Source organism: Oncorhynchus gorbuscha, linkage group LG13 (assembly GCF_021184085.1).
Source record: "Oncorhynchus gorbuscha isolate QuinsamMale2020 ecotype Even-year linkage group LG13, OgorEven_v1.0, whole genome shotgun sequence".
In the NCBI taxonomy this organism is placed as follows: Eukaryota; Metazoa; Chordata; class Actinopteri; order Salmoniformes; family Salmonidae; genus Oncorhynchus; species Oncorhynchus gorbuscha.
In genome coordinates, this window is record NC_060185.1 from 81,860,838 (window position 1) to 81,883,337 (window position 22,500).

At 44.5% G+C, this 22,500-nt stretch overlaps 1 protein-coding gene across 4 annotated transcripts in view; it reads right to left on the minus strand.

Moving 5' to 3' along the window:
- LOC123993584 (protocadherin-1-like) overlaps nucleotides 1–22,500 on the minus strand; it is a 405,421-nt gene that overhangs the window by 59,710 nt on the left and 323,211 nt on the right. Inside the window, exon 5 of one of the 4 annotated variants that reach the window (XM_046295907.1) lies at nucleotides 6,426–6,957. The exons of the other annotated variants lie outside the window; for them this stretch is intronic. Coding sequence (XP_046151863.1) covers nucleotides 6,902–6,957 — 56 coding nt within the window. The 3' untranslated portion in view covers nucleotides 6,426–6,901. Of the gene's footprint in view, nucleotides 1–6,425; nucleotides 6,958–22,500 lie in introns of those variants that run through there. 4 annotated transcript variants of the gene reach the window in all.

Consider the following 22,500-nt stretch of genomic DNA (forward strand, 5'->3'; position numbering starts at 1 on the left):
TGTGTTCATGTTTAGTGTCTCTTATTAAAGAACCATGAACTATAACCTCCGTTTTGGTCCGCCTCTCCTTCCCAGGAAGAAAGTCATGACAGTCACAGGCATAAGTACAGTGAATGCCTTTCTTAAAAGTACTTTATTAACAAAATGCAGTGATCAATATCAGTAGTACTATAACATGAAGTAGATATCAATATCAGTATTACTATACTATAAAGTAAAGTACATATCAATATCAGTAGTACTATACCATAAAGTAAAGTAGATATCAATATCAGCAGTACTATACCATAAAGTAGATATCAATATCACTAGTACTGTACCATGATGTAAATATGAAATCAATTCAAATCTAATTTTATTAGTCAAATGCTCTGAATACACGTGTTACCACTGAAAAACCCAGAATGTCCTCTCAAAGGTACAACAGGTCTTAAAACAGTGTATAGATATAGACTTAAAACCAATGTCCATTAGAGTGGACAAAAATGAATTGTTGGGTCCCAGGCTGATAAATACTGTACACACACACACACACACTTTTCTCTTCTCCTCCTAAATCACTGAGGTAAAACAACAACCTCAGAGGTGTGTGTGAAAAACAGAGGAAGAAAAGGGACAGAAAAAACACGTCTTTCATCTTGTCATCGCCATCATCCGCTCAATGCCAGAATTAGAAAGTGAAAATGGAGATGCAGTATCTGTGTGCCACTGTGGTTTTCACAACCCCACCTCCCCTTCCCTCCACAGCCTCCTCCCATGGCCTCCCTCCCCCTCCACTTCCTCCAACCCCACACCCCACCCCCACCTCCCCTTCCCTCCACAGCCTCCTCCCATGGCCTCCCTCCCCTCCACTTCCTCCAACCCCACACCCCACACCCCACACCCCCTTCCCTCCACAGCCTCCTTCCACGGCCTCCCTCCCCTCCACTTCCTCAAACACCACACCCCCTGCCCAGACCCCCACCAACCCCATCCACAGCCTCCAACCCCCTCCCCTACCTCCATCCCACACCCCTTTTCTCCACTGCCTCCAACCCCCTCTCCGTCCACTGCCCGCAACCCCCTCAACCCCCTCCAGCGCTGAGTTGGAGACTGTCATTGAAGACATGTTATTTGGGGCTAAATGAAATGTGAAATGCGGAGTGGAGAAAATAATTGTATGCTCCTTTTTTCCACCTCAATAGAAATGTCAATATCAATGAAGCATTGGACACTCTAGATATGGATATATGCAAATCTCTCAGTAGTTTCCCCTGCCTAACATAGCAAATAAGACATTTACACATTTTCAACCCAGCCACACAAACGTGAGAAAGTAACAGTTGTAAAATGTATGTCATTTGTCAATCTTCTGTGTTTGAATGTGTAAATGTATGTCGATGGTCAATCTTCTGTGTTTGAAGGTGTAAATGTATGTCGATGGTCAATCTTCTGTGTTTGAAGGTGTAAATGTATGTCGATGGTCAACAGTGTGCGTGAAGGAGCAACATGTTAAATGAAGTTTTATACGAGTGGTGTAGGCCTGGTTCGTCAAGAGAAATAAAGCACTACTTTACATGCAAATATTTTGGGAAACTCAAACCTGAGAGTGAATTTGACTGATTTGGACTGCGGTGTTGCTAATGGGGGAGTGTGTGTTAAAATGAATATAATAGCAAAGTTATATGGACAGAATTGTCTCAAAGGTAAACTGCAGAGAAAGGTCAGAACATTTGAGTGAAAATGTATTCATACATATTGTTCAGTCATTGAGTTATAATGTCCTGAATGCAAAAGGAGAGTATGTACTGAAGTAGTGCTGAATAGGGCCTATGTTAGTATATTACTATAACTAACAAAACAAATAGAAGTGTACAGTTTAACCCAACAGAATGGTCTTGGTCAGTGTGTACCTATTGTCCATCATTACAACACATAATGTACCATTGTTAGAGATAGAGCAGAACTTTAGCCCTAGTGTGGCGCTAGGTCGGTGTGTGTGTGGGTCTGAGTTTGTGTGTGTGACAGGCTCTAACCAGAGCACTTAGCCACCCACCAGTACACTAGATTGAGCTGGTCATCACCCATGGCTGTAATGAGAGGGACCCAGCACACTTCTGCCTGGCCTTTCATTATAGACTGTGTTGATCCACTTAACTCCTTTTACTGCCCAAGTTCAACCAAACAGAGTTGGACAGGCTCACCAGTTCTGTTCTTGTCCTACCTGTACCTATTATATGCAGTGGTGCACACACACACACACACACACACACACACACACACACACACACACACACACACACACACACACACACACACACACACACACACACACACACACACACACACACACACACACACACACACACACACACACACACACACACCATGTCATCAAAATCAAATCAAATTATATTTGTCACATGTTACATATACAACAGGTGTAGACTTCATTGTGAAATGCTTACTTACAAGCCCTTTCCCAACAATGCACAGTTAAAAAGTAAGAACATTTGCAAGTAAAAATAGACAATAGTAACACAGTAAATAACTTTAACACGGCTATATACAAGGAGTACCGGTACCGAGTCAAGGTGCTGGGGTGCGAGGTAGTTGAAGTAATAGCTAATATGTGACTCATTTACGGAAGCTAGGCGTACAGTATGTAAGTTAAATTGTACTGTTCGCTAGCTAGCGAACATTAGCTTGCTGGCTCGCTAGCTAACGTTACGTGTATGATCTGTGTAGTAATATGATTTGTATCAGAAATCTATTTGCATTGCTTGTTATAGCCTAATGTTAGCTAGTAAGCTAACATTTAACCTAGTTGGTTAGCTTTAGCTACCTGCAGATTCATACTACAGCTGTGACAATCCGTTTTTAATGGTAGTAGTATGAATTGGGATTATGCCGGTTCATTGTCTTAACAAAAGACTCCACTTCGCCAGATGATTACATTACCCATCAAGTTAGCCAGGTGTGTCTGAGGGTGATTACGGCCATCTATTTCATTTCATGAACATGTCTAGACAATAGTGACCCATCCACTTAGCTAGATGTGGCTGGGGGGTGGTTATAGCATTACTTTCACATGACCCATCAATTTAGACAAGTGTGTCTGGGAAAGCGGTCATCTAATAATTATATTATATAAGTATATATTTACATTTACATTTAAGTCATTTAGCAGACGCTCTTATCCAGAGCGACTTACAATGTATTTATTAAACATTTTCATCTGGACACTTTCTGTTTTTGATATCGCTACTATTTCACTGTACATTTACACCTTCTGTATCCTGTGTGACAAATAAATGTAGATTTGATATAGTCTGTGTTTACCAGAGATAGTAACGTGAAGAACAACATGACCTGCACCAAAGTCAGATTAGGATATAGGCCAAGGACGAGATCAAGTTTATTTTTACTTGGAGTTTTCCTTATGGTAGGCTACTACTTTGACCACTTTTACACTTGCAGTATTTGGTTGTTTACTATCTTACTCACTCTGTTTAGCACATGGCCTCATCCGATGTGGATCCTTAAAGAGATGGGTGGGGCTAAGACTTAAGAGGGTGGGAATAATGATGAATGGGTGTAGACAAATAAGAGTTCTCCAGTAGCTGTACCAAAGCATTCAAATGGGGTTAAGTTGATCAACTTTCAAAGCAGAATTACTTTCCCATTGTTCCTCATCTGTGGTGTATGATATGTTCTAGCTCTGAGTCTTTATGTTATTCAATGTAAAAAACACTATTTCACATTCTGCTACATAGGACCGAATCCAGGTTTTGGGTCACCTATGCACATGTAGGTAGGGGTACAATTGGCTAGGTAATCAGGATAGATAATAAAGAGAGTATTTGTGTGTGTGTGTGTGTGTGTGTGTGTGTGTGTGTGTGTGTGTGTGTGTGTGTGTGTGTGTGTGTGTGTGTGTGTGTGTGTGTGTGTGTGTGTGTGTGTGTGTGTGTGTGTGTGTGTGTGTGTGTGTGTGTGTGTGTGTGTGTGTGTGTGTGTGTGTGTCAATATGCATACCACCTGGTATAGAGGTCCTAGATGGCGGGGAGCTCGGCCCCAGTGATGTACTGGGACAACTGCACCACCCTCTGTAGAGCCTTCCGATGCGGTGCAGTTGTCATACCAAGCAGTGATGCAGCCAGTGAAGATTCTCTCAATGGCGTAGCTGTTGAACTTGATCTTATTGGCCATGACAAATATTATCAACCTCCTGACTGTGCTGGTGTAAGAGGAACATGTTAAGTAATTGGTGATTTGGAAACAGAGGAACTGAGTCCAAATCAGAGAAAACTTGATGATGGTGTTGGAATTGTGCATGTCCAGACAGTTGTGGGTGAACAGGCGGTACAGGAGGGGACTAAGCACACGCCCCCGAGGGGCCCCCATATTGAGGGTCAGCATGGCAGATGTGTTGTTACTTACCCTCACCACCTAGGGATGGCCAATCAGAAAGTCCAGGATCCAGTTGCAGAGGGAGGTGTTCCGTCCCAGGGTTCTGAGCAAGTCATGTCAGCTTTCTAAACATCATCCTTACCAATATCATCCCACTGCTTCCTCCATTGATCATGTTCATGATTATGGTCATATAGAAGAGTTCATAGAGTAACCTAATACTACACAAGCACATTCAGCCTGTCTGCGTAAAGACCTGTTCCTGAGGTACTAGCCACCCAAGATTACACAAAACAGAAACAAGGACAGACGTTTTACTTTATTATAATAAAAGTATCTGAATACAAAGTACATTCACAGGTACTGTACTTCATACGGACTGCCCACAGACTCACCACATGGACTGCCCAGACTCACAGGGACTGACCAGACTCTAGCACCAGTTATCATACAGACACAAGAGACTAGGTTCTGCTAGATGCTCCCACTACAGTTATTGTCATTGCATTACTCGACCATCAACTATTCAAAAAACAGGAAAATCATCAGATATTAATGAATATGTCTTAAAAGCAAATGTGTCTTTACACCATTACCCCATGTCCCATAAACACACCATATACTATAATAAATACTGTTTACAATAGTTACATAAATACACATTTCTGGTCGAAAGAGGTGCAACATGGAGAACTAAGAAGCTGCTTTCCATGTAGGATTATTCTTTTGAACAAGTCTTCAGTTGACTTTCCTTCTGTATATGTTTTATTTCATGATTACATGAGCTGGTTCTGTCTAATGGAACAGAAGGACTGGTGTCAGCATGTTAGATAATGCTGCACTGGCCCACTGTGTCTGTGCAAGTGAGTTTCGGTATAGCCAGACAATCTAATTACTGAATTTAGGATTTTATACATTTTTCCCCATTATGGAGCTGCTCTCCATTTGGGTGTGTGAATGCAGTCTGCCAGCCTGACCAAGGTCTCAGTCACAATAATGTTCTCATTTCAAAACAATTTTCACTTTCACTGCTTCTCACTTAGGAGAGGTGCTTTGAAAGGAGAGACATGGCAGAAAGAAACTAGAAAAAAAGGGAGTTGATTTGGTTGAAATGTGTCTCCTCCTCTTTGAGATTATAATGTTTCACTTGCAGGAGGTGAGGAGGGTGGACGAGGGGGATTAGAGGAGGAGGGAGAGGTGAGGAGGAGAGGAGAAGGGCAATAAGAGGAGGAGGGAGAGGAGAGGAGAAGGGAAGGAGAGGGAGGTGGGGAGGAGGGGGAGCGGGAGAAGGAAGGGGATTAGAGGAAGAGGGAGAGGAGGAGGAGAGGAGGTGAGGAGGAGGGGGATTAGAGGAGGAGGGGGAGGAGAGGAGGAGGTCAGCAATTAGAGGAGGACAGAGGAGAAAAGGAGGGGGAGGTAGGAGGAGGAGGGAGGAGGATTGAAGGAGAGGGGGAGGTGGGAGGTGGGGAGGAGGAGGGAGGAGGGAGGAGGAGGTGATGAGGAGTGGGGGGAGAGGAAGAGGGGGAGGTGAGGAGGGAGAGGAGGGAGGGAGAGGAGAGGAGAGGAGAGGAGAGGAGGGAGGAGAGGAGAGGAGTGGGGGGAGAGGAGAGGAGAGGAAGGAGAGGAGAGGAGAGGAGAGGAGAAGAGGGAGGTGAAGAGGTGGAGGGATAGGAAGGATAGGAGGGACAGATAGAAAACTCAAAGCAGGACTGATAGAAGGGAAGGTGACTGAGACTGAGAGTCTGTCAGGGGTTCACTGTCAGGTGTTAACTAACCTTATTGGCTGATCCAAAGCAATCTGTCCCTCTCTATCTGCTTATGGGAGTAGGTTTTAGGAGGGGGTCAGGGAAGGGGAGGGGTTAGCCAGCCAGGAGAAGAGAAGAGGGATGGGACCTACCTGCCAAACCCTGTCCTGATTACTCTGACTGTCAATCACAGACGATGAACAGACGGACAGTCACCAGGGGTAAGATTGACAGGGCAGAGAGGAGTGGGGCTGGTAGGATGGGTTGCCCCCCGCCACCACCCCACCCCACCCCCCAACACATGTAGTGGAACCAGTCCAAATAAGACAAAGAAGGAGATAGCACAGTGACCGCAAAAAGACAGCCCAAAAAATAATCCAGTTATAACGTAATGGATCCATTAGATATTGATCCGTATGAAGAAGGCCGCAGTGTCCACAGAGTATGAGTTCCGTTCCAAAAATATTTAAAAAAGAAGAGAAGGGAAATCTTAGGGAGGATGACTCAACTGCCAGTCTTGTCCTCCAAAAAGACAAAAGTTCCAGTTTTTATTTGGAGTTATCAATAACTTTTGTAATAGTTTTTCTCCTTCTTTCGTTACTCCACAAAGGAGACTTGTACCAAGTTTCTATTTGACAGACATCAAGCGATAAAAGCAGTTCACGACCACAGGCAAATGATGGAAAGGAAAAGATCCTTTGAACTGCAGCAGAGAAAAAGCGAGTGCACTCAATCTTTTTGAAAATTTGAAGAAAAAATATTGTGTCTTAAGGCAGTCTTTTTTGGCTGGCCCCCATCTCTTGATCAGCGCCCGATACTGCACCTATAAGAGGACAGATACGTCTTACCACTCACATAATGGAACGCATCACATTCCATGCAAAATTTCTCAAAAATGTGAGAATTAATTGAAAAAAAAATTGAGAAATGAATAAAAAGAAATGCACTTACTTATAAACAAAAAAGTATGCTACTTAAAACAGAATTCAGGTACAAAAAAACGGTTTAAGTTAACCAATTTACGCGTCAAAAAAGATCTACTTACAATACTTTACATTCTTTATGAATTGTTTCAGTTTAATGTTACCACGATACTATGCATGCCCTATAACGATCATTAAGCCTTACAGTATGTCTGGCAATAACACAAAGATAATACCTAAATAATGCAATATGCTCAAAATGACTGGTGCTGGTTAATATGAATCCCAGTACTGACATTTTGCCCATAACCCAACTTCATTCAAAGATCTAGAATAGTATTGAGTCTAAATGACAACAACGGAAGACCACTTAACCTTGCATCAATAGAAAGATTACGGTGATCAACATTCAAAACCACATGCTTTCTGGGAATAGCCCATTTGTGAAGATGGCCTTTCCATTTAAGTGGGGCTCGGGTGGCGTGGTTAAATTGGAGTGATTCAAACCCTCAAAGAAGACAAAGACCCCCACTCATTCTCCATGTAATTGGTCCAGCTAGCTTGTCCTCAGGATGCACTTATGTGAGACCAATGCTTCTGACACTTTCTGTAATCGCAGACCAATGGACCTATCCAGAGAGTAAGTCATGGCTGCGTAAATACTGCAAGCACAAACCGGTGGACTAATGTTGTGTGTGTGTTCAACTGTATGTGTACCTTGACCAGTTGGGCAAATATGTACGCTGATTAATTGTTGAAATTAGTAATTTTCAAGTAATATCAACATGATAAAGTGAAAGTGTACAGGGGTAGTATCTCTTTGTAACTCTGCACATCTTAATCTGGTTATATTTAGGTCAGCTGCAGCACTGTTAGGGTGTTTGTGATTGTGTGGGCGAGACGCCACAATTTAATTCTAGGTAGGCTAAGGAAGCCAGTTCACATGCAAACACACCAGCCAGGTCAGACCATATACACAGGATTTTATGTTTGTTCAGGTCCCTAAGACGTATGGAGATGCCTTCAATACCATCCACCAGGGACAACTTGATCACCTATTACCATTTTGTATGCTGGCAGCTTGGTGTTGTGGATGGCGATAGGGGAAGTATTTAAACCGCATGCTCCAGCTCAAAAGGATCACTCATTATATATATTTTTTGTTTGAACTTTATCCCAAAACGTAACCCTTACCTTAACCAGTCAGACCAAATGCCTAAACTTAACCCTTACCTTAACCAGTCAGACCAAATGCCTAACTTAACCCTTACCTTAACCAGTCAGACCAAATGCCTAAACTTAACCCTTACCTTAACCAGTCAGACCAAATGCCTAAACTTAACCCTTACCTTAACCAGTCAGACCAAATGCGTAACCGTCAGGTTTTTTCTGTTTTAACCCTATCCCAAACCTTAACCCATAATTGGAATTAAGGCTTAAGTTTAGCAGTCAAAAATGTATGTTTACCCCACCCTGAAAACTGTAGTGAGACTGTGAAATCTTATTGCTTTCACACCATCACACACACACACACACACACACACACACACACACACACACACACACACACACACACACACACACACACACACACACACACACACACACACACACACACACACACACACACACACACACACACACACACACACACACACACACACACACACACACACACACACTCAAGCGGGTGGTGAAACTGTGATGGATCCACAGGGGCCAGTAGTGGCCACGCTCAATCTGTTTTTCTTATTTCTAATCACTGGGAGATGAGCCCTTCCATAATCCTGCTCCTCACCTCTAACACGACAACAGCTGTTGGGGAGAGAGGACCCAGCCACTTCCCTCCCTCCCTCCCTCTCCACCATCTCTCTCCTCTCTCTAGCATCTGGGCGTAATGAGACACACAGCCTGACGCCGTCCCCGTTTAGCGCCTCCTCTGCAGTACCTGACTCTAAAGGTTACCTCCTGCCGGGCGGGTTTGTATGACAACATCTACACTTCCATAACCTCCCATAACCCCACCAACACCTACAGATTGTGCTAGTTGTTTATCTTGCAGCTGGGTCACTGTGCAGAGTCAAAGCTCAGATACACAGAGGTAGGAGGAGGGTAAGAATCGACAATTTTGCGTGATATGAAGACACTTTGAGATTCTGAGATTCCTGAGATTCTTTGTCATTGTGGGTTCACTACAGATATATGGAAGCTGCTGACTTGGTAGGGTATATACAGTGCTTTCGGAAAGTATATACAGTGCTTTCGGAAAGTTTTCAAACCCCATGACTTTTTCCACATTTTGTTACGTTACATGGAATAAATTGGAATAAATTGTTTTCTCCCCTCATCAATCTACACACATAACCCATAATGACAAAGCAAAAACTGATTTTTAGATGTGTTTGCAAATGTATAAAAACATACAAAATTTAAATATGACATTTACATAAGTATTCAGACCCTTTACTCAGTACTTTGTTAAAGCATATTTGGCACCGATTACAGCCTTGAGTTTTATTGGGTGTGACGGTACAAGCTTGGCACACCTGTATTTGGATTCATCAGATCAGAGAATCTTGTTTCTCATGGTCTGAGAGTCTTTAGATGCCTTTTGGAAAACTCCAAGCGGGCTGCCATGTGCCTTTTATGGCTTCTGTCTGACCACACTACCATAAATGCTGATTGGTGGAGTGCTGCAGAGATGGTTGTCCTTCTGGAAGGTTCTCCCATTTCTACAAAGGAATTCTGGAGCTCTGACAGAGTGACCATCGGGTTCTTGGTCACCTCCCAGACCAAGGCCCTTCTCTCCCAATTTCTCAGTTTGGCCCGGACAGCCAGCTCTAGGAGGAGTCTTGGGGGTTCCAAACTTCTTCCATTGTGTTTTTGGGGACCTTCAATGCTACAGAAATGTTTTGGTACCCTTTCCCAGATTTGTGCCTCGACACAATCTCGAAGCTCTACGGACAATTCCTTCGGCCTCATGGCTTGATTTTGCTCTGACATGCGCTGTCAACCTTATTTAAGCTGGTGTGTGCCTCTCAAATCATGTCCAATCAATTGAATTTAGGACAGGTGGACTCCAATCAAATTGTAGAAAGATCGGAAGGATGGTCAATGTGTAACTTCGTTCGTCTGTTGAATGAAGAGAGTCAGACCGAAATGCAGCGTGTAGGTTATTCATGACTTTAATGAAGAATGTCGCGGTACATGAAATAACTGAAAATAGAAAACAACAAATGGAACGGGAACTAATTACAGCCTATCTGGTGACTAACACAGAGACAGGTACAATCACCCACAAAATACAACGCGCACTCAGGCTACCTAAATACGGTTCCCAATCCGAGACAACGAGAATCACCTGACTCCAATTGGGAATCGCCTCAGGCAGCCAAGCCTAACTAGACACACCCCTAATCATACACAATCCCAATGAATACAAACCCCAATACGAAATACAACATATAAACCCATGTCACAGCCTGGCCTACCCAAACATATAACAAAAACACAAGATACAATGACCAAGGCGTGAAAGAACCCCCCCCCCCCCTAAGGTGCGGACTCCGGGACGCACCTCATGAACATAGGGAGGGTCCGGGTGGGCGTCTGTCCATGGTGGCGGTTCTGGCTCGGGACGTGGACCCCACTCCATAAATGTCCTAATCCCTCCCCTTCGCGTCCTGGGATAATCCACCTTCTCCGCCGACCTTGGCCTAATAGTCCTCACCCTGATCCCCACATAACTGAGGGGCAGCTCGGGACCGAGGGGCAGCTCGGGACAGAGGGGCATCTCAGGACAGAGGGGCAGCCCGGGACCGAAGCAGCCCGGTACTGAGGGGAAGCCCGGTACTGAGGGGAAGCCCGGTACTGAGAGGCAGCCCAGTACAGAGAGGAAGCCTAGTACTGAGAGGAAGCTCAGTACTGAGAGGAAGCTCAGGCAGGTAGTAGGCTCCGGTAAATCCTGGCTGGCTGGTGGAACTGGATGATTCAGGTTGTCTGGCCGATCTAGAAGATCTTGGCAGACTGGCACTTCTGGCGGATCCAGGCAGACTGGCACTTCTGTCGGATCCTGGCAGACTGGTGACGCTGGGCCGACTGGCGGCGCTGGGCAGACTGGGAGCACTGGGCAGACTGGGAGCACTGGCGGCGCTGGACAGACAGGAGACTCCGGCAGCGCAGGAGAGGAGAAAGGCTCTGGCTGCGCTAAACAGGCGAGGCGCACTGGACGCGCTGGGCCGACTGGGAGCACTGGTGGTGCTGGACAGACAGGAGACTCCGGCAGCGCAAGAGAGGAGAAAGGCTCTGGCTGCGCTAAACAGGCGAGGCGCACTGGACGCGCTGGGCCGACTGGGAGCACTGGCGGCACTGGACAGACAGGAGACTCCGGCTGCGCTAAACAGGCGGGAGACTCCGATAGCGCAGGAGAGGAGAAAAGCTCTGGCTGCGCTAAACAAGCGGGAGACTCCGGCAGCGCAGGAGGGGAGAAAAGCACTGGCTGCGCTGAACAGGCGAGGCGAACTGGAGGCCTGGTGCGTGGTGCTGGAACTGGTGGTATTGGCGCGAGGACACGCACAGGAAGCCTGGTGCGGGGAGCTGCTACCGGAGGACTGGTGTGTAGAGGTGGCTCTGGATAGACCGGACCGTGCAGGCGCACTGGAGCTCTTGAGCACCAAGCCTGCCCAAGCTTACCTGGCTCGATGCCCACTCTAGCCCGGCCAATAGGAAGAGCTGGTATGTGTCGCAGCTGGCTCTGCACCCGCACTGGAAACACCGTGCGCTCCATAGCATAACACGGTGCCTGCCCGGTCTCTCTAGCCCAACGGTGAGCACAGGGAGTATGCGCAGGTCTCCTACCTGGCATAACTATTCTTCCCTCTAGCCTCCCCCCCAATACATTTTTGGGGGTGACTTTCCGGTTCCCAACCGCGTCGCCTTGCTGCCTCCTCATACCTGCGCCTCTCCTCTTTAGCTGCTTCTATTTCCTCCTTGGGACGGCGATATTCTCCCGGCTGCGCCCAGGGTCCTTTTCCGTCTAATATCATCTCCCAAGACCAGAAGTCCTCATATTGCTGCTCCTCACAATGAACAGGGAGAGTAGGCTCAGGTCTGACTCCTGACTCAGCCACTCTCTCTCTGCGCTTTCCCGTTACCTTCGGTTTTCGCTCTGTATAGCCATGCTTTCCTTTTCGATTCCATACGTGTATAGCCCTCTTCGCATTGCTGTAGGGAATCCCAGGCGGGCTCCTGCACTCGCTCTGGGTCGGCCGCCCACCTGTCGATTTCTTCCCACGTAGTATACTCCATGATTCTGCTGTCCATAACATCCTCCTTCAGATCCTGCCAGTTCACACGCTGCTCGGTCTGTGAATGGTGGGTGATTCTGTAACAAGGTTCATCTGTTGTATGAAGAGAGTCAGACCGAAATGCAGCGTGTAGGTTACTCATGACTTTAATGAAGAATGTCGCGGTACATGAAATAACTGAAAATAGAAAACAACAAACTGAACTGGAACTAATTACAGCCTATCTGGTGACTAACACAGAGACAGGTACAATCACCCACAAAATACAACCCGCACTCAGGCTACCTAAATACGGTTCCCAATCCGAGACAACGAGAATCACCTGACTCCAATTGGGAATCGCCTCAGGCAGCCAAGCCTAACTAGACACACCCCTAATCATACACAATCCCAATTAATACAAACCCCAATACGAAATACAACATATAAACCCATGTCACACCCTGGCCTACCCAAACATATAACAAAAACACAAGATACAATGACCAAGGCGTGACACAATGGAGACAAGATGCACTTGAGCTCAATATTGAGTTTCGTAGCAAAGGGTCTGAATAGTTATGTAAATAAGGTATTTCAGTTTTATATTTTTAATAAATGCATTTAAAAAAAATCTGTTTTCACTTTGTCGTTATGGGGTGTTGTGTATAGATTGATGAGGAAAAAAATGTATTAATCCATTTTAGAATAAGGCTGTAACGTAACAAAACGTGAACAAAGTGAAATGGTCTGAATACTTTCCGAATGCACCGTACATAGATCAGGTTTGGAGTGAATTTAAATTGGAGAAGCAATTTACTTCAATTCAAATTGGAGAAGTGATTTATTTCAAATTCAAATGACTTCCTGAATTGAGTCTTGAATGTGAATTGACCCCCACCCAAATATAGATAAATGTATGGTCATACAAATATAACTTAGCGTCCTGTCTGCTTTCCATTCACTGAACAATAAAGTTGACTTTGTCTATCCTGATTCAGTATCCATGGCTACCTGCTTTGACTGAGCTTTCACCCCAGAATTGAGACAGCAATCAAAAACCTTGCTGAGTAGTAAACAAGAACATATTGGGCTCTAGACACAGATGTTTTGGAAAAAAATCAATCAAGTCTTCTCAGAAATGATTTGATGTAGAAATTGGGTTTGATGGAAACCCTGTGAAAATAACCCTCTGGCAATATCTAAAAATGATGCTCTCAAGAGTTATTACATTTGCCATTACTTTGATAAAGTTATCTTGTGCCCGATCTCTCTCTCTCTCTCACACACACACACACCCACACACACACACACACACACACACACACACACACACACACACACACACACACACACACACACACACACACACACACACACACACACACACACACACACACACACACACACACACACACACACTTCATTGCGTAGGCTGTAGATGACGCACACAGTTAGCACTAAATGCTAAATATTGACTAGTATACAACAAAATACATTTACAGAGAATGTCTAAGTAATAACATACAAACAACAAAGACATGACATTATGACACCTCAAACAACTACATACTGCTGCGATAACACGGCCAACAATGAAAAACTGCTAGAACACCTCCAACAATATCATACTGCTATAACTCCACCAACAATATCATACTGCTATAACACCTCGAACAATATCATACTGCTATAACAACTCCAACAGTATCATACTGCTATAACACCTCCAACAATATCATACTGCTATAACACCTCCAACAATATCATACTGCTATAACAACTCCAACAGTATCATACTGCTATAACACCTCCAACAGTATCATACTGCTATAACACCTCCAACAATATCATACTGCTATAACACCTCCAACAATATCATACTGCTATAACAACTCCAACAGTATCATACTGCTATAACTCCTCCAACAATATCATACAGCTATAGCACCTCCAACAATATCATACTGCTATAACTCCTCCAACAATATCATACTGCTATAACACCTCCAACAACATCATACTGCTATAACACCACCAACAATATCATACTGCTATAACACCTCCAACAATATCGTACTGCTATAACACCTCCAGCAATATCATACTGCTATAACACCTCCAACAACATCATACTGCTATAACACCTCCAACAATATCATACTGCTATAAGACCTCCAACAATATCGTACTGCTAGAACACCTCCAACAATATCATACTGCTATAACACCTCCAACAACATCATACTGCTATAACACCACCAACAATATCATACTGCTATAACACCTCCAACAATATCATACTGCTATAACAACTCCAACAGTATCATACTGCTATAACTCCTCCAACAATATCATACAGCTATAGCACCTCCAACAATATCATACTGCTATAACTCCTCCAACAATATCATACTGCTATAACACCTCCAACAACATCATACTGCTATAACACCACCAACAATATCATACTGCTATAACACCTCCAACAATATCGTACTGCTATAACACCTCCAGCAATATCATACTGCTATAACACCTCCAACAACATCATACTGCTATAACACCTCCAACAATATCATACTGCTATAAGACCTCCAACAATATCGTACTGCTAGAACACCACCAACAATATCATACTGCTATAACACCTCCAACAACATCATACTGCTATAACACCACCAACAATATCATACTGCTATAACACCTCCAACAATATCATACAGCTATAACACCTCCAACAATATCGTACTGCTAGAACACCTCCAACAACAGCATACTGCTATAACAACTCCAACAATAGCATACTGCTATAACACCTCCAACAATATAATACTGCTATAACACCAACAATATCATACTGCTATTACACCTCCAACAAATACCTACTGCTATAACAACTCCAACAGTATCATACTGCTATAACACCTCCAACAATATCATACTGCTATAACAACTCCAACAATAGCATACTGCTATAACACCTCCAACAATATCATACTGCTATAACACCAACAATATCATACTGCTATTACACCTCCAACAAAGACCTACTGCTATAACAACTCCAACAGTATCATACTGCTATAACACCTCCAACAATATCATACTGCTATTACACCTCCAGCAAAGACCTACTGCTATAACACCTCCAACAATATCATACTGCTATAACACCTCCAACAATATCATACTGCTATAACACCTCCAACAATATCATACTGCTAGAACACCTCCGGCAATATCATACTGCTATAACACCTCCAACAATATCATACTGCTATAATAACTCCAACAATATCATACTGCTATAACAACTCCAAGAATATCATACTGCTATAACACCTCCAACAATATCATACTGCTATAACACCTCCAACAATATCATACTGCTATAACAACTCCAACAACATCATACTGCTATAACACCTTCAACAAAGACATACTGCTATAACACCTCCAATAAAGACATACTGCTATAACAACTCAAACAAAGGCATACTGCTATAACAACTCAAACAAAGGCATACTGCTATAACACCTCCAACAAAGACATACTGCTATAACACCTCAAACAAAGACATACTGCTATAACACCTCAAACAAAGACATACTGCTATAACAACTCAAACAAAGGCATACTGCTATAACACCTCAAACAAAGACATACTGCTATAACACCTTCAACAAAGGCATACTGCCATAACACCTCAAACAAAGGCATACTGCTATAACACCTCCAACAAAGACATACTGCTATAACACCTCCAACAAAGACATACTGCTATAACAACACAAAACAAAGGCATACTGCTATAACACCTCCAACAAAGGCATACTGCTATAACACCTCCAACAAAGACATACTGCTATAACACCTCCAACAAAGACATACTGCTATAACACCTCCAACAAAGACATACTGCTATAACAACACAAAACAAAGGCATACTGCTATAGCACCTCCAACAAAGAGATACTAATATAACACACCTCCAACAAAGACATACTGCTATAACACCTCAAACAAAGGCATACTGCTATAACACCTCAAACAAAGGCATACTGCTATAACAACTCCAACAACAACATGCTGCTATAACACCTCCAACAACAACATGCTGCTGCTATATCACCTCCAAGAATGATGCGTAATGTAAGTCACAAAAATAGTTTCCTTTTCAAAATTATGATGAATTATAAAATTTAGATTAAAATGTATCCCAATACACCCGTTGCTGAAAGATGTATATATTTGAGCACACCGCCATGCAATCTCCATAGACAAACAGTGTTAGTAGAATGGCCCGTACTGAAGAGCTCAGTGACATTCACTGCGGCACCGTCATAGGATCTCCAACAAGTCAGTTCGTCAGATTTCTGTCCTGCTAGAGCTGCCCCGGTCAATTGTAAGTGCTGTTATTGTGATGTGAAAACGTCTAGGTGACACAACGGCTCAGCTACGAAGAGGTAGGCCACACAAACTCACAGTACGAGACAGCGAGTGCTGAAGCTCATAACGTGTAAACATCGTCTGTTCTCGGTTGCAACAGTCACTGCCCAGTTCCAAACTGCCTCTGAAAGCAACATCGGAATAAGAACTGGTCGTCGGGAACTGGCCGCACACAAGCATAAGATCACCATGTGTAACGCCAAGCATCTGCTGGAGTGGTGTAAAGCTTGCTGCCATTGGACTCTGGAGCAGTGGATCACGCTTCACCATCTGGCAGTCTGAAAGACAAATCTGGGTTTGGCGGATGCCAGGAGAACGCTACCTGCCCTAATGAATAGTGTCAACTCCAAAGTTTGGTTCGGACTAGGCCCCTTAGTTCCAGTGAAGGGAAGTCTTAATACTAGACCATACAATGACATTCTAGACAATTCTGTGGTTCCATCTTTCTGTCAAGATGTATTTTTTTATCTATATATATTATTTTTACCTTTATTTGGTTTGGGGAAATACTTTACTGTTTCATCATGACAATGCCCCCATTGACAAAGCAAGGTCCATACAGAAATGGTTTGTCGAGATCGGTGTGGAAGAACGTGCCTGGCCTGCACAGAGCCCTGACCTCAACCCCATCGACAATCTTTGGGATGAATTGGAACACCGACTGCTAGCCAGGCCTAATCACCTAAATTCAGTGCCCAACCTCACTAATGCTCTTGTGTAGTCCCCACATCAATGTTCCAACATTTAATGGAAAGTCTTCCCAGAAGAGTACAAGCTGTTATAGCAGCAAAAGGGGGAGCAACTCCATATTAATGCCCATGATTTTGGAATGAGACGTTTGACGAGCATGTGTCCACATACATTTGCCCATGTAGTGTAGATAAACAGATTACTCTAGATAGCTCTATGTCTACCAAGTGGAGCTGTACACTGTAGCAATTGTCCTTGTCTTGGCCAACAGTGGATCTAAACGGTGGTACACCTCCAGGGGTATCCGTCTGTCGTACACCTCCAGGGTTATCAGTCTGTGGTATACCTCCAGGGGTATCAGTCCGTGGCACACCTCCAGGGGTATCAGTCTGTGGCACACCTCCAGTGGTATCAGCCTGTGGCACACCTCCAGGGGTATCAGCGTGGGGACAATAAAAGGCTTTTGGCTGTAAAGCCAGAGCCAGGCAAGAGGCGACAACTATAACATCAACAACACTGGACAACAGACAGCGAGCTGTCAGAAGCCTCAGCGTTTGTTATCAAAAACACATTCGCCGCCATCAAATGGTGGCGAGCCACAGCACTAGATTCTTAACTCAATAATCCTGCCATGTTTCTAAAAGGCAAAGGTATCAGGGAAGAGAAAAGGAAGGATTCACATGCCTGTTGGTGTCTCCATGGCAAGTTGATTGCTACCCAGTCAAGCTCGAGTTTCCGGCGCATTCAAGATATCAATTTATCTTATGTTAGCTCTCGAAATGATCTGCTGAGGACAGTGTGCATTTACATAAACATCTCTCAACACACTATCCCAAGTGCTTTAATTCCTACAAAAGAAAAGGAGAAGGAAAACCAATGATGGTCAGGTTATTTCACAGTGTACATTGTGTTTCCTAGCGTGGTTCAATAGCACGGAGAAGCGGATGAAGTGCCTCTCCTGTATTTTCATATCAGTTTGTTGTTTGCCTTGACAAAGAAAGACCCTATGCTAAGTGAAGCGAACCAATGCTTTGAGAACCACCGCTCACTGTTAATATCGAGACAATACGATTTTCCTCCATCTTTTATTTAGGCTTTTCTTTGGTCTATATTAATCAAATCACATTTATTTGTCACATGTACATGGTTAGCAGATGTTAATGCGAGTGTAGCGAAATGCTTTTGCTTTTAGTTCCGACAATGCAGTAATAACCAACGAGTAATCTAACCTAACAATTCCAAAACTACTACCTTATACACACAAGTGTAAAGAGATAAAGGATATGTACATAAAGATATATGAATGAGTGATGCTGTTGGCTGGGCTCCCTGCCTGTGCCATTAAACCCCTACAACTCATCCAGAACGCCGCAGCCCGTCTGGTGTTCAACCTTCCCAAGTTCTCTCACGTCACCCCGCTCCTCCGCTCTCTCCACTGGCTTCCAGTTGAAGCTCGCATCCGCTACAAGACCATGGTGCTTGCCTACGGAGCTGTGAGGGGAACGGCACCTCAGTACCTCCAGGCTCTGATCAGGCCCTACACCCAAACAAGGGCACTGCGTTCATCCACCTCTGGCCTGCTCGCCTCCCTACCACTGAGGAAGTACAGTTCCCGCTCAGCCCAGTCAAAACTGTTCGCTGCTCTGGCCCCCCAATGGTGGAACAAACTCCCTCACGACGCCAGGACAGCGGAGTCAATCACCACCTTCCGGAGACACCTGAAACCCCACCTCTTTAAGGAATACCTAGGATAGGATAAGTAATCCTTCTCATCCCCCCCCCTTTTAAGATTTAGATGCACTATTGTAAAGTGACTGTTCCACTGGATGTCATAAGGTGAATGCACCAATTTGTAAGTCGCTCTGGATAAGAGCGTCTGCTAAATGACTTAAATGTAAATGTAAATGTAAATGTAAATGTAAATGATGGTACAGAACAGCATAGGCAAGATGCAGTAGATGGTATCGATTACAGTATATACATATGAGATGAGCAATGTAGGGTATGTAAACAAAGTGGCAAAGTTGAATTAAAGTGGCTAGTGATACATGTATTACATAAAGATGCAGTAGATGATATAGAGTACAGTATATACATATAAGATGAATAATGTAGGGTATGTAAACATTATATTAAGTAGCATTGTTTAAAGTGGCTAGTGATATATTTTACATCAATTTCCATCAATTCCCATTATTAAAGTGGCTGGAGTTGAGTCAGTGTGTTGGCAGCAGCCACTCAATGTTAGTGGTGTCTGTTTAACAGTCTGATGGAAGCTGTTTTTCAGTCTTTCGGTCCCAGCTTTGATGCACCTGTACTGACCTCGCCTTCTGGATGATAGCGGGGTGAATGGGTGGTTGTTGTCCTTGATGATCTTTATGGCCTTCCTGTGACATCGGGTGGTGTAGGTGTCCTGGAGGGCAGGTAGTTTGCCCCCGGTGTTGCGTTGTGCAGACCTCCCTACCCTCTGGAGAGCCTTACGGTTGTGGGTGTTTTTGGTGACAAGCCGAATTTCTTCAGCCTCCTTGGGGTGAAGAGGCGATGCTGCGTCTTCTTCACGATGCTGTCTGTGTGGGTGGACCAATTCAGTATGTCTGGGATGTGTACGCCGAGGAATTAAAACTTACTACCCTCTCAGCTACTGTCCCATTGATGTGGATAGGGGGGTGCTCCCTCTGCTGTTTCCTGAAGTCTACAATCATATCCTTAGTTTTGTTGACGTTGAGTGTGAGGTTATTTTCCTGACACCACACTCCGAGGGCCCTCACCTCCTCCCTGTAGGCCGTCTCGTCGTTGTTGGTAATCAAGCCTACCACTGTAGTGTCGTCCGCAAACTTGATGATTGAGTTGGAGGCGTGCGTTGCCACGCAGTCGTGGGTGAACAGGGAGTACAGGAGAGGGCTCAGAGTTGAGGATCAGCGGGGTGGAGATGTTGTTACCTACCCTCACCACCTGGGGGCGGCTCCGTCAGGAAGTCCAGTACCCAGTTGCACAGGGCGGGGTCAAGACCCATGGTCTCGAGCTTGATGACGAGTTTGGAGGGTACTATGGTGTTAAATGCTGAGCTGTAGTCGATGAACAGCATTCTCACATAGGTATTCCTCTTCTCCAGATCGGTTAGGGCAGTGTGCAGTGTGGTTGAGATTGCATCGTCTGTGGACCTATTTGGGCGGTAAGCAAATTAGAGTGGGTCTAGGTTGTCAGGTAGGGTGGAGGTGATATGGTCCTTGACTAGTCTCTCAAAGCACTTCAAGATGACGGAAGTGAGTGCTACGGGGCGGTAGTCATTTAGCTCAGTTACCTTAGCTTTCTTGGGAACAGGAACAATGGTGGCCCTCTTGAAGCATGTGGGAACAGCAGACTGGTATAAGGACTGATTGAATATGTCCGTAAACACACCAGCCAGCTGGTCTGCGCATGCTCTGAGGGCGCGGCTGGGGATGCCGTAGCCTGCAGCCTTGCGAGGGTTAACACGTTTAAATGTTTTACTCACGTTGACTGTAGTGAAGGAGAGTCCGCATGTTTTGGTTGCGGGTGGTGTCAGTGGCACTGTATTGTCTTCAAAGCGGACAAAAAAAAGTTATTTAGTGTGCCTGGGAGCAAAACATCCTGGTGCGTGACGGGGCTGGTTTTCTTTTTGTAATCCGTGATTGACTGTAGACCCTGCCTCATACCTCTTGTGTCTGAGCCGTTGAATTGCGACTCTACTTTGTCTCTATACTGACGCGTAGCTTGTTTGATTGCCCTGCGGAGGGAATAATTACACTGTTTGTAGTATTCGGTCATGTTTCCGGTCACCTTGCCCTGATTAAAAGCAGTAGTTCACGCTTTCAGTTTCACGCGAATGCTGCCATCAATCCACTGTTTCTGGTTTGGGAATGTTTTAATCGTTGCTATGGGAACGACATATTCAATGCACGTTCTAATGAACTTGCACACCGAATCAGCGTATTCGTCAATATTGTTGTTCGCCGCAATGCGGAACATATCCCAGTCCACGTGATGGAAACAGTCTTAGAGTGTGGAATCAGATTGGTCGGACTAGCGTTGAACAGACCTCAGCGCGGGAGCTTCTTGTTTTAGCTTCTGTCTGTAGGCAGGGAGCAACAAAATGGAGTCGTGTTCAACTTTTACGAAAGGAGGGCGGAGGAGGGCCTTATATGCGTCGCGGAAGTTAGAATAGCAATGATCCAAGGTTTTACCAGCCCTGGTTGAGCAATCGATATGCTGATACAATTTAGGGAGTCTTGTTTTCAGATTAGGCTTGTTAAAATTCCCAGCTACAATGAATGCAGCCTCAGGATATGTGGTTTCCAGTTTGCAAAGAGTCAAATAAAGTTTGTTCAGAGCCATCGATGTGTCTGCTTGGGGGGGGAATATATACGGCTGTGATTATAATCAAAGAGAATTCCCTTGGTAGATAATGTGGTCGACATTTGATTGTGAGGAATTCTAAATCAGGTGAACAGAAGAACTTGAGTTCCTGTATGTTGTTGTGACCACACCACGTCTCGTTAACCATAAGGCATATACGCCCCCGCCCCTCTTCTTATCAGAAAGATGTTTGTTTCTGTCGGCGCGATGCGTGGAGAAACCAGCTGGCTGCACCGATTCCGATAGCGTCTCTCGAGTGAGCCATGTTTCCGTGAAGCAAAGAACGTTACAGTCTCTGATGTCCCTCTGGAATGCTACCCTTGCTCGGATTTCATCAACCTTGTTGTCAAGAGACTGGACATTGGCGAGAAGTATGCTAGGGAGTGGTGTGCGATGTGCCCGTCTCCGGAGCCTGACCAGAAGACCGCTTCATTTCCCTCTTTTACAACGTCTTTGTTTTGGTTCGCAGGCTGGGATCCATTCCGTTGTCCTGAGTGAAAGGCAGAACACAGGATACGCTTCGGGAAAGTCATATTCCAGGTTGTACTGATTGTGAGTTGACGTTGCTCTTATATTCAGTAGTTCTTCCAGACTCTATGTAATGAAACCTAAGATGACCTGGGGTACCAATGTAAGAAATA